We start from the raw sequence: 12,253 nt of genomic DNA on the forward strand, positions 1-12,253 counted from the left end.
GGGCCCTACCTGGTGACCTCAGTGGGGGCGTGCAGTTAGGGAGGGTGTTCTCCCTTGGGGGACAGCCACCAGGCAGGGCAGAGCCACATAGTGGTGCCAGGGCATCATTGCTTTGCTCTCACCTGGGGCAGGGGTAGGGGCTCCAGGGTGCAGAGACAAGTGGGGTATGTGGCAAGACCCCAGCCCAGCCTTGTCTAGCCTCTCCCTGGACCCCTGACCCCGTTCTAGCCTGGGTTGTGACCCCTGAGGTGGTTCAGAGCCTCCTCCCTCGCAGCAGCCTGCAGCCCTGAGGACCTGTCCAGGGCCGCCACTAGGCAGCAGGGCCAGGCCACGTGCTGTTGCCTGTGGGGTCTTCCTAGGTCCTTGGCAGCTGTGGGCGTGAGGGGTTGGTCAGCCCCTCAGGGAGAGGCCCAATGCTGTGGCTTCTCCAGCGCTTTTCCTCCTTTCTTTCTGTAAACATGAACTCGGCTCCCGCGCACAGGGACATCCTGCCGTCCCAGGAGGGACCCAGGTGTTTGTGTGCTGTTAGCACACGGTGGCTTCCCTCACCCACACTCAGAGCCTGTGCTCTCTCCAGCTGGGCAGGGTGGGGGCTGGCGGGACCAGGGGCAGGATCCTTGTCTCCACCTTTACCTCCTGCTGGAGGTCCCACCCCACCATCCGTTTTTTTTTTTTTAGGCGGGGTTTTGCTCCTGTTGCCCAGGCTAGAGGGCAATGGCGTGATCTCGGCTCACTGCAACCTCTGCCTCCTGGGTTCAAGCGATTCTCCTGCCTCAGCCTCCTGAGTAGCTGGGATTACAGGCATGCACCACCACGCCTGGCTAATTTTTTTTATTTTTGTTTTTAGTAGAGATGGGGTTTCTCCATGTTGGTCAGGCTGGTCTCGAACTCCCGACCTCAGGTCATCTGCCTGCCTCAGCCTCCCAAAGTGCTGGGATTACAGGCATGAGCCACTGCACCCACCATCTGTTTTAACCTTCCCAGAACCACGCAGTGGACAGATCCTGAGGTGTGGCGCTTGCTCGGAGCCCGTGAGCACTGGCGGCCACCCAGGGTGTGGAGGGCAAGCAAGGAGGAGCCTACGGTCCCATGCAGCCACCCTCCGAGTCCAGGGGCCCAGGCCTCAAGCCCTCCCTGCGCCTGGGCTGAGACTCCAAGGGCCCAGCCTGCCTGGTGGGCAACAGGGAAAGGGGTGCTGGGGCTGGGGCAGGGGCACAGGTGAGAGGGTGTGGGTTGGGGAATGGAGAGCTCTGCTGGACAAGGGACCCTGAAGTGCCTTTCCTTGGGTGGTAGACAGTAGTGACAGGGCCGGGCTTGGGTTGAGTCTAGGGGGCTGGAGAGTCTGCTAACAGCTGGGTCACAGCCGGAGGGAGCTTGGGTCACTTGTGTGGCCCCTCGTTGTGCTAATGGGGTAACAAAGAGGCTGGCACCTTGTACAAGGTCTCCCAGCCTTTCCGTAGAGAGGGAAGGAGGCTGCGTGCTCCTGGAACCCCCTTGCCCGGGAGCTTTGGGGTTGTGAGACCCAGAGAGGGAGAGAGGCAGGCGTGGAGGTGCTTCAGGTTACTGTGGCCCACCTGCACCCTCCCTCTTCAGGGCCCTGTTACGGTGTGAAGCCACTCCTGGCCACCTGTGCTGTCACCACCTTGGCATGTGTGCCTGATGGCTGGCCTGTTGGTGTGGTCTGTCCCCGCCTCCGCGAGCTCCTGGAGGGGCAGAGCTGGCCTGTTTATCCTCTGAGCCTGGCTGAGCCCTGTGTGAGCAGCGGAGACACAGTGGCGGGGGGACACTGGTGGGCAGGGGGCTACTGACAGGCAGGAGACTCTGCAGAAAGCAAGAGGCAATTAGGGTGGCCCACGGCCGCGTGTGGGGCCAGGCCCCTCACCTCCCTGTACTGGCAGCTTGAGTGCCTGGGCCCCATGCCCTGAGGATGGGCCACCCAGAGAGACCTGGGCTCAGTAGCCAAGAATCGGAAGAGGAGAGGGCAGCTGTCCTGGGGTGGGGTTTCCACAGATCACGGCAGGTGGGCAGCGGCCAGGCTCAGGCTTCTTAGGGGAACTCGGCCTGTGTCCCCACAGAGGGACCCATTGTCTGTGTGCTGGGTTCATCATGTCCTCGGGGGGGTGTGTGTCCCTGAAATCCCTGTCCCCCTCTGTCCTCCGTCATGCCCTGCTGGCTGTGTGGTGGCTGCCCTATGGCCTTCAGGCGCTGGGTCAGTCCTGGCAGGAGCCGTGCTTCCTCGTGCTCCCACATAAGGAAACAGACCTAAGAGGGTCATTCACTCAGCATGGTCAGGAGGAGCGCTCTGGGAGAGGTGTCGCCTGTGACTGCGGGCTCAGGGCAGGCATGAACCCCTCGTGGGTGGTGGGGCCCCCTGTGACCCCTTTCTATTCATTTTCTTCATCTTCCCCCCAGATGCTGTGTGCTGCGGACCCGCCTGGGGTTCATGGAGTGGGCCACGGGGCCCAGCCCTGAGCACTGCTGTACCCAGGCTCGCCGTGCCTGCTGCTGAGGAGTCCCCACGCTGCTGGCTCTCACCATTGCCCTCGCCTGCCGATGGCCTCTGCTGCCCAGCCTGGGGCCAGCTCTACCGCCTGAGCCCCCTGCCCCCCTCCAGGACTCACCGTACCCCGATGGGGTAACGTGACAGAGGCCCCGCACGTCAGAGGCCGCTGTCCCCACAGCCGCTGCCCGTGACCCCTGGCCCAAGGCTGCTGGAGTTGGTTCAGTTCAAGTTCATTCTTCCTTTGGCCCTTGGGGGCTTGGGGCCCACCTCTGAGTGAAGGGGGCTGTCTGCCCAGCCACCGATGTGGAGAGGGCGCCCCCAGCGTGGGGTCCAGCTCTGGACACTGCTTGGCGGCCGGATTCTCTTTGGGCTTTTAAGTTTTCTTTGCTGAGCTTTTTTTGGTTGTTCTTTTTATTTTTTGCCTCTTTATGACTATCCAGCTGTGAGAGACAGGAGTTTGGCGTTGCCCGCTTTACTTTGGGCGGGGAGGGGGCTGTTTTTTCTCTTTTCTTTTTTAAGACTTGGGTTTTCTTTTTTAATTATCCAAACACTGGGCAGCTTCCTCCCCCACACCTAAGTATTTGCACAATATTTGTGCGGGGTATGGGGGTGGGTTTTTAAATCTCGCTTTTCTTGGACAAGCACAGGGATCTTGTTCTCCTCATTTTTGGGGGGTACGTGGGGACTTCTCAGGACGTGTCCTCAGCCTTCTGTGCAGCCCCTTCTGCCCTGCCGGGCCTGTTGGGAGGCGCCATGGCTCGGATGAACCGCCCGGCCCCGGTGGAGGTGAGCTACAAACACATGCGCTTCCTCATCACCCACAACCCCACCAACGCCACGCTCAGCACCTTCATCGAGGTGAGTGGAGACGGAGGTGTGGCAGGCAGGGGGCCCAGGTATCTGGGAAGCCCGGCTGAGCTGCCTGAGGCCTCCCGAGAGGGGTCCCCAGCCCCCGCTGGCCAGACAGGGCTCACAGCCTTGAAGCAAAGCCCAGTCCCCGTTGCAGGATCCTGGAGGAGAGAGACATGGGGGTATCCTGGGGGTCGGGGGTGAGGGTGTCGGGGGATCAACTGGGTCCCCTGGGAGGCCTGCAGGGGGCTGGCATGTGATAGGAGGGACTCCATGCCATGTGGATAGAGGCAGGGGGTGAGGTGGGGGGATACATGGGCCAGGCTCTGCGTGCTCAGCCGTGGCCTGGGCTGAGGCCCTCCCCAGCCCTTTGCTGTCCTTTTGACCTCTGTGCATAGGCTGAGCAGGCAGGAGGTGCCCTGGTATGAGAAGTGGCTGCTTAATGGGGAAACAGGCAGATGGGGGACAAGTATGCAGGGCGGCTCCATGGCTAGCCCAGGCTTCCACACGCTGCTGGGCTCTGGGTGAGACCTCAGGTTAGACGAGGCTGGACAGGGGGCTTCAGGGCCCAGATCTCTATGTGAGGAGGGACTGAGCAAAGGTCAGCACTGGCCACAGAAGGGAGGGACCGCTGTGCCCTGGAGAGCCAGCAGAGATGCCTGCCACTGGCAACCCTGGCAGATGGGACCAGATGCATTTACAGAAGCTATCTTGGGAGTGGAGTCTGGAGAGACCTGTGTGGCCTCCTAGAGGAGCCTGGTCTCTGCAGAGCGCCCTGCTGTTTGCAGGCCTGGGGCCATTTGCAGAGTCTGCAGCGGTGTGTGGGGCCGTTGACAGCCTCTGACTGTGCCAGCTGTGTCAGAGGCTGCAGCTGTGTGCAGGGTCATTTATGACTGAGTCCTTTCCCCTGTGACATGAGATAAGCCATCATGGTCTTGTCATAATGAAACAGGGATTTGGGCATGAGAGGGTATTGAGAACTGTAGAGCAGCAGGACGCATTGGGCACCCTGCCATCAGGGAGCCTGGACCCTGGACACTGAGCCAGGTGCCCTACAGAAGATGGCTGTCCCTCTCACAGCTGAGACCCTTGAGATAACAGCAGGATGTATAAGAAAGATTGGCGAGAACATCATGGTGAGTGGCCAGGGTCAGTCCTCAGAATATGACTGGGATCAGGGTTAAGCCTGTAACCAAGGTCAGGTCTCAGTGTGTGACCAAGGTTGGGATTCTGTGTGTGTCCAGGATCAGCACTCAGTATGTGACCAAGGTTGGGGCTCAGTGTTTGACCAGGATCAGTGCTCATGTGTGACCAGGGTCAGGGGTTGGTGTGTGTCTGGGATCAGGGCTCAGTATGTGACCAGGATCGAGGCTCAGTGCGTGTCCAGGATCAGGGCTCAGTGTGTGACCAGGATTAGAGCTTAGTAGGTCAGCAGGGTTAGGGAGCAGGGTTAAGGCTCAGTCCAGGATCAGGGCTCAGTGTGCAACCAAGATCAAGGCTCAGTATGTGACCAGGATCAGGGCTCAGTATGTCACCAGGGTTGGGGCTCAGCATGTGACCAGGATGAAGGCTCACAGGTGTGTGACTGTCAAGGCTCAGGATGTGACCAGGATCAGGGCTCAGTGTGTGACCAGGATCAGGAAGGGCTCAACCTGTGACCAGGGCCAGGGCTGAGTCCTAGGCTGGGTGGCCATTCCCTCTGCTGAGGGTGCAGGTACCCCACGGCCAGAGAGCCCAGCACCTCGCCTGCTCCCTGCATTCTCAGATAGTTGGGTACTGGCCTCTCTGTGTTCTAGGTACCCGTCCCGTGACCAGCAAGACCCAGCAGCTGATTCCTCACCCCTCCCAAAATAGCTGTGAGAGCAGGTGGGGTGGGAACAGCCCTCACACGTGACCCCCGTGAAGTGGATCCCCCGCAGTGGGGGTATAAATATCGGCCTGGCTGTGAACTACCACGACCTTTTCCCTGGTCGTGTGGGGCTTCCCTGGTGGCGTGCAGGGCCCAGCTCCCTCCTGGCCGCCATCTGAGTGGTGCCCACCCTCCCTGCTCTGAGGTGCCCCAGCTGACACCCGCCCCTCATAGACCCCAAAGTCCCCCTGGACTGGACCCATCCCTGCGGCTCAGCTGGGGTCGCTGCTCAGATGCAGGGGCTCACATGTGGACTGGGGGGTCCAGTTCCTGCTGCGGGGACCCAGTAGCTTTTCTGGAAGAAATGTCCTTGCTGGTAGATGTGGGGTCCTGAGCACCCCAGAGGAGGGAGTGGTGTGCTGGGGAGCTGGGGTCCCAGCTGCCGGTGACCATGAATGTAGGTGGGGACACCTTTGCCTTTGCTGGGTGGCCCAAGGGACCTGGGACAGGCTCTTTCACACCCAGACACCACCTTGACCAGTCGCGGAGCCCGAAGTCCACTCTTGGTGGGCCTCACTGCGTCAGGGTCTGCCTGGCTGGAGGGTGACATGCCCTTCCCTGGGGGCTTCAGGGACCATGCCCCTGCCCCAGGGGACTGAGGGGACAGGATTCCACCCCGAGAGGTCTGAGGGGACAGGGCTCCACCCCGAAGGGTCTGAAGGGACATGTCCAAGTCCTGGGTGACGGTGGGGGACACAGCTGTGCCCTGGGAGCCCTGGTGAGTGGGTCCTGCTCCCTGAGCACTACAGCCCCAGCCCAGCCCTGCCTCCTCCGTCCTCCCCGCTCAGGACCTGAAGAAGTACGGGGCCACCACCGTGGTGCGCGTGTGTGAAGTGACCTATGACAAAACGCCGCTGGAGAAGGACGGCATCACAGTTGTGGTGAGGCGCGCGCCACGGGGACCCTGGCCACGGGGACCCTCGTCGCTGCTGCCACCGGGGGAGGGTGGGGCGGGGGGCTCTGGGCCTGCACAGAGGGTTTGGTGCCCCTCCTGTGGCAGCCCTGGACATGTTTGTGCTTGGGCCACGTGTGTGTCTGGGTACATCAAGGGAAGGCCAGGGTGTTGGGCCTTGTGACCTCAAGAAATTCACCCTTGTGTACCCCATCTTTCTGTCTCTAGATCGGGCCAGCCTGGCTCACCAGGCAGGGGTGGCTGGCACATGCTTGGTGCATGGGCCAAGGTGGGGGTTGGGCTCCTCCGCCTGTCTCAGATCCTCCTCCCATCCTGTCTTGGGTCCATCTCAGTCTGCCCGGGTGGCTGTGGCCCTGTTGCCAGGCAGCAGGTTCCTAGGGAGGACCCTTGGGCAGTTTCCTTGGCTCCTTTGGCCCTGGGGACCCAGGTCTGGGCGGGGTGTGGGGCGGTTCTGCTGCCGTATCCTTGGGGGGTGGGCCACAGCAGCTGCAGGCCCAGAGCCGGCCCCAGGGCAGGGGGGTCCACCCCTGGCCTGGTAGACGACTGCCTCCTGGTGCAGGCCCGCCCAGCTGCATCCGGGCCTGTCTCCTCAGTGCAGAGCTTGAGTGACCCCTCAGTCACTGCTTTTCATCCCAGGACTCTGCTTTTGGCTGTGGTTGCTGTTTCATAACCTCAGCTTGGCGGTTTGGAGTGGTGGCAGTGCTGGCGCTTTGGGGTCAGATAGGCCTTGGGCTGCGTCCCACCTCTGCCCTCCCCAGCCTTGTGACACTGCAGGTCACTCCGAGCCTTGGGTTCCTCAGCTCAAAGCGGGGCTGCTTGGAAGAATGGGAGGTGAAGGCGTGTCCCCGCTTGTCGCGTGGGGTGCACCCACACCCTCCTTCCTCTTCCACAGCAGTGGGAGGGATTGGGGTCAGACGTAAGTAGCCGTGCAGACCACTTGTCTCTAGGAGTTGCCCTGCCTGGAGGCTGGGGAGGGGTGAGATGCCCCCAAAGGCTGCGTGTCTGCTCAGTGGGCCCAGCGGGCTCTCCCTGGCACCAGACAGCCCCAGGCCTGGCACCGTCCCGCGGCCCTGCACGAACTCTCTTTCCCAAGACTGAAACGTGTCCATTCCCACCGCAGCGCTCTGGCCCGGGCCCTCCCCTGGGAAGACTCACTTGCCCACCGATCCAGGGCGCTGGGGAACGGGACAGTGGGAAGCACAGGTCATCTTCTAAGACCAAATTAACCCCCAGGAACAATGGGCCGGGGTCCCAGTGGAACCGCCTGGTTCGAGTGCCTTTGGAAACACGGGCCCTGTCTCGCCCCATAACCCTGTCTTCAGTCCTTCCTGGCACCTGGGCTGTGTGTGGCACGTGCCAGCCGTCTTTGCATGCCACCACAGGGGACTAGACCTCTTGCACCAGCCGACCCAAAACCTGTCAGGCTGCCGCCGGCACACAGGCGTGAGGGATTGTGACCCCAGAACCGGAGCTCGGGCTGACAGGTGTGGGGATTGGATTTGTGTGACTCTGGACGAGGCTCCAGTCAGAAAGGGGTGGGGTGGTCTAGGAAGGCTTCCTGGAGGAGGGGACAGCTGCAGTGTACAGGGAATGATGAGGAGTCTAAAGCACCCACCATGGGGTGCCCATGGCCAAACTGTACGCCTCCTGTGTGCCCTCTGGATCTGCTGCCCCCACCCTAGCGGGCTCCTGGGACCCTCTGCCTCTCAGGGCTCCCTGTTCTCACCTGAGCCCCAGGGCCACCTCTCCACTCTCCCGCAGCTGTAGGTCCTCATGTCGCTTCCCTCCGCAGGACTGGCCGTTTGATGACGGGGCGCCCCCGCCCGGCAAGGTAGTGGAAGACTGGCTGAGCCTGGTGAAGGCCAAGTTCTGTGAGGCCCCCGGCAGCTGCGTGGCTGTGCACTGCGTGGCGGGCCTGGGCCGGTGAGTGTCGGGGCAGGGTGGGGCTCGCCGTGTCAGGTGGTTGGGCGTCTCGTGGTCTGATAGCCTCGCTTTTGGATGTGGGTCTTGAACACACGTCCATGCGACCTTCCCAGGAGGCCTGCCCCAAGTACTGGGGCTCCCAGACTGGTCCTCTCCCAGCATCACAGAGAGGAAGTGCTTCCCAAAGTCTAACCCAACTTCTTCCTGCTGTGGTTGTAACCATCCTGACATCTTGTTCAGGAAAGGGCTGTCGTCCCCCTCTCCAGACACAAAGATCCACCCCCACACAGCTGGGGCCTCAGACCCCTGCTGGGAGAACGGGAGGAAGAATGGCAGCTGGGATCAGATGAAATGACCAGTGGGACAACCCCATCCTCAGAGGGAAGCCTAGGCGAGCAGGGTTGATAGCAGGCACGGATCCAGCTCTTAGCACTTCACCCGGGAGCCCTTATTTAACCCTCCCCCAGCAGATCGCAGAGAGGTTGCCTAGGAGGAAGCCAGGATTTGGACCCAGTGCTCAGGCTGGGCTCTGAGGCTGTGGCCTCCATGGGGGAGCTTCAGGCAGCAGGGAGTCTGGACCCCTAGGGCCCCCGTGCCCTGCGTCTTCAGCAGGTGCCCTGCCAAGGGGACAGGGGTGCGCAGGCTCCGAAGACCCCGGCCCTTCTGTTTGCCCCCAGGGCTCCAGTCCTTGTGGCGCTGGCCCTCATCGAGAGTGGGATGAAGTACGAGGACGCCATCCAGTTCATCCGCCAGTGAGTGGCCGAGGTGGCGGGGTGGGCTGTGAGCGCTGGGGGAGGGGAGATCTGGCTGCCCACGAAGGGTGTTGGTGTTGACTGTGTGGTTCTGTTGCCCTGAGGCTGCGTCGCTCAGCACAAGCTGGGACTTGCTGCAGAAACGGGGAAATCCGAGGTGTTTCTAATGGGTGGGGACAGCAGCCCCTGAGGGACCATGTAGCCACGCAGGGACACAGCGAGACCACTCGCCATGCCGTCCTGCCCGCCCTCCACAGACGGAGCTCCTTCCTTCCCAACCATCCTGACGGGGGTGGAAGGACCCTCAGCCAGCCCGTTCAGTCCCTCCATGAAAAACAAGAGCCTGAAACCCCATACCACACCGTGTCCACCCCTAGGGACGCTCACACTGGGCTAGTGTCTCAGAGCTGCTCTGAGTCCAGCTGCTCACCACCCCTTCCCCTCAACCCTGAGCTCTCCAGCTCAACCCCTCCCCGCCCTCCTTGGAGGCTTCCAGTCCAGCTTGCCTGCCCCATCCCTGTCACTTGGTGGCCTCTCTGGGGAAGGCTGCCATCTGCCCACTGCCCAGGGGGTCCTGGGGGAGTCTGGCCGGGACAGCAGGGCCAACTCTGGAGGAACGGATGTGGCACCTGAAGCCTGCCCCTGCTCAGCCCACCATGTGCGTGCCCATGAGTGCCACACACCCGTGCTACTTGGACAGGCTTGGCTAGCGAGGCCATCTCTTCCTCCCAGAGGCAGGCTTGTTCCCGGCCATACTGGCTGGCCAGCCCTGCGGGTCCGTGCAAGAGTGTGGCCTGCCCTGTGGGTCTGTGTGGGAGCGTGGCCAGCCCTGCGGGTCTGTGCAAGAGCGTGGCCTGCCCTGTGGGTCTGTGTGGCAGCGTGGCCTGCAGGTGCTCAGGTCTCTTTGGGGGCCCTGGGATGTGCACGCTCACACACAGACACGCATGGGGGTCATGCAGGCGCACACATAAGTACACGTGTGCACACACAGACGCAGACATATGCAGGCACACACGTACAGGCAGGTGTGTGAACACAGGCACATACAGACAAGTGGGTGCACACGTAGACACACATGGATGCACTCAGGCATGAACACACGTGTGCACTCATACATGACATGCATTTTCACACATGCGGGTGCACACAGGCGAGCACGTTCCCTGGGGCCTCTCCTGACCCCACGTCTCACCGAGCCAGGGCTTGTCTCTCCCTTGTGGTTTTTGCTGTGTGGCTCCCTGCACCTGAAGCTGCGCTGGTCAGGACAGGTTGGGCGGTGCTGCAGAAATGGCCAGGCCCAGAACAGCATGGGTGTTTCTTGCCCCTGTTGCGTGTCTGTGGGTGGGGGCCCTATGCGGAGGCCTGGCTGAGGGCTGCGCCTTCCCCAGCATGCCGGTGGCTGGGCAGAGGAAGCGAGCATGTTGGAGCCACACGGGGTGCCTGCAGCTTTGCTGGACAGAGACTCCTCGCGCTACTTCCGCTCCCACTTCCTTGGCCAGGGCCAGCCCGTGGGCACACCTGAGGCCATGGCGGGTGAGGATGGATGAGTCTCCAGAGGCGCTGGGTGGGCAGCCCCAGGCCCCGGACGCCTGTCACCTCAGGGTCTCTCAGGTGTGGCTGCAGCATCCTCTCCTCCAGGAAGTCTTCCTGTCCACCCCAGCCCAGGTACCTGTGGTCAAGGACCAGGTGGCAGGGACAGGGTGAGCACATAGCCCAGGTCCCCGCTGTAAGGACCAGGTGGCAGGGGCAGGGTGCGCACACAGCCCAGGTCCCTGCTATAAGGACCAGGTGGCAGGGATGGTGGGGACAGGGTGAGCACGCAACCGAGGTCCCTGTAAGTGAAGGTCGTGTAGCTGGGCTGGAATTCTGGGCTCAGCCCCTCCCTTACTCACAGGCCCCCCCTTCCTGGATGGTAGAGGTGCCCAGACACCACCCTTGTTGCCTGCTCATGGCCTTGGGGTGGGTCCTACCCATCTGGGGAAGCCTGGGGGCCGTAGGGAGCCCAGAGTCAGCCTGGAGGAGGTGGCGCTTAGGTGAGTTTGGAAGGCAAGCAGGGGTAAGCTGCAGGAGGCCAGGAAAGGGTGACTGTGACTCTGGGAGCAGCCGTGGCAAGGCCCTGGGATGGGAGGGGCTTGGCCAGCCGCAAGGCCTTACTCCAGCTCACTGCACTCTCAGCTTCCAGCTCCCTGGGACAGGTGAGGTGGCCGAGCCAGGGCCTTGGATGAACCCTGTCCCTGTTGTCCCCCTCTTCCCAGGAAGCGCCGTGGAGCCATCAACAGCAAGCAGCTCACCTATCTGGAGAAATACCGGCCCAAACAGAGGCTGCGGTTCAAAGACCCACACACGCACAAGACCCGCTGCTGTGTCATGTAGCTCAGGACGTTGACCGGGCCTGGTGGCCCTGCCCAGTCCTGCTCTGCCCAGCCCAGCAGGGGCTCCAGGCCTTGGCTGGCCCCACATCGCCTTTTCCTCCCCGACGCTTCCGCGCACTTGTGTCCGAGGAGGCCCCTGGCCTGTGTGGCCTCTGGGCCTTCTCCTGTCTCTGCCGCTCCCTCTGGCAGCGCTGGCCGTGGCTCTGTCTTTCTGAGGTGGGTCGGGCGCCCTCTTCCCTGGACCCCCGCCCGCCCCCTCCCACACCAGCCCAGGCCGGTCTCCTCTGGCCTGTTTGTTGCAGGGCGGGGGTACATTTTGTAACCACTGGGCCCCCCCAGCCCGTCTTCTGCGACCCTTGCCCTGACCTGTTCTCGGCACCTTAAATTATTAGACCCCAGGGCAGTCAGGTGTTCTGGACACTCGAAGGCAATAAATCAGGAGCCGTGGCGTGGCCGTGTGTGTGTGGAGTGGGCTGAGGCGTCAGGCGGGGCGGGCCGGTGGCCTGGGGGCCCCCGGAGGGCTCAGGAGGCCACTGTCGGGATGCTGGGCAGCTGCCCAGAATGGGGCTCCCGCGTGCTCCTACGCTGCCCTCTGGTGGCCGCTCTGGGTCCCTGCACCCCGACCCAGGGGCCGGCCTGCCTTGTCTTGAAACCCAGGCGGGAGCCCTGCTTTGGGCGGGGTGGCCGTGTTGATGGTTCTCGGGACTGTGACATTAGAAGGCGAGGTGGGTCACCAGCATTGTCCTCTGCAGGATGGGCTGGGATTTATTTGGCAGTTCCTCAGGGCCTGTGTCCGGCGGGTTGGTCCCTGTCCTGCCCCAACCAGGTGTCCACATTTCAGGCTCCGAGGCGCAGAGAAGGGTGCAGGTGGTGGCTCAGGTGGAGGAAGGCTCCATCCATCAGCCCGGGGAGGGAGGGTACCTCCTGGGCACCTGGGGCTGGATGTGAGAGGCCTGGACCGGAGCCTGCTGGAGGGCGTGGACTGGATGCTCGTGTGTTCCTGGGTGCTGTGTCTGTGTTGGTGGCTGGCCC

The 12,253-nt window shown here is 62.5% G+C and overlaps 1 protein-coding gene across 1 annotated transcript in view; it reads left to right on the plus strand.

The window, feature by feature from the left end:
* PTP4A3 (protein tyrosine phosphatase type IVA, member 3) overlaps nucleotides 1-11,246 on the plus strand; it is a 42,646-nt gene extending 31,400 nt beyond the window's left edge. The window contains exons 2-7 of the mRNA XM_025393808.1: nucleotides 2,413-2,635; nucleotides 3,146-3,361; nucleotides 6,050-6,142; nucleotides 7,967-8,097; nucleotides 8,775-8,849; nucleotides 11,105-11,246. Coding sequence (XP_025249593.1) covers nucleotides 3,257-3,361; nucleotides 6,050-6,142; nucleotides 7,967-8,097; nucleotides 8,775-8,849; nucleotides 11,105-11,222 — 522 coding nt within the window. The 5' untranslated portion in view covers nucleotides 2,413-2,635; nucleotides 3,146-3,256 and the 3' untranslated portion in view covers nucleotides 11,223-11,246. The remainder of the gene's footprint in view (nucleotides 1-2,412; nucleotides 2,636-3,145; nucleotides 3,362-6,049; nucleotides 6,143-7,966; nucleotides 8,098-8,774; nucleotides 8,850-11,104) is intronic.
* The last annotated feature ends 1,007 nt before the right edge of the window (nucleotides 11,247-12,253 follow it).

This window comes from Theropithecus gelada, chromosome 8, assembly GCF_003255815.1.
Source record: "Theropithecus gelada isolate Dixy chromosome 8, Tgel_1.0, whole genome shotgun sequence".
Taxonomy (NCBI): domain Eukaryota; kingdom Metazoa; phylum Chordata; class Mammalia; order Primates; family Cercopithecidae; genus Theropithecus; species Theropithecus gelada.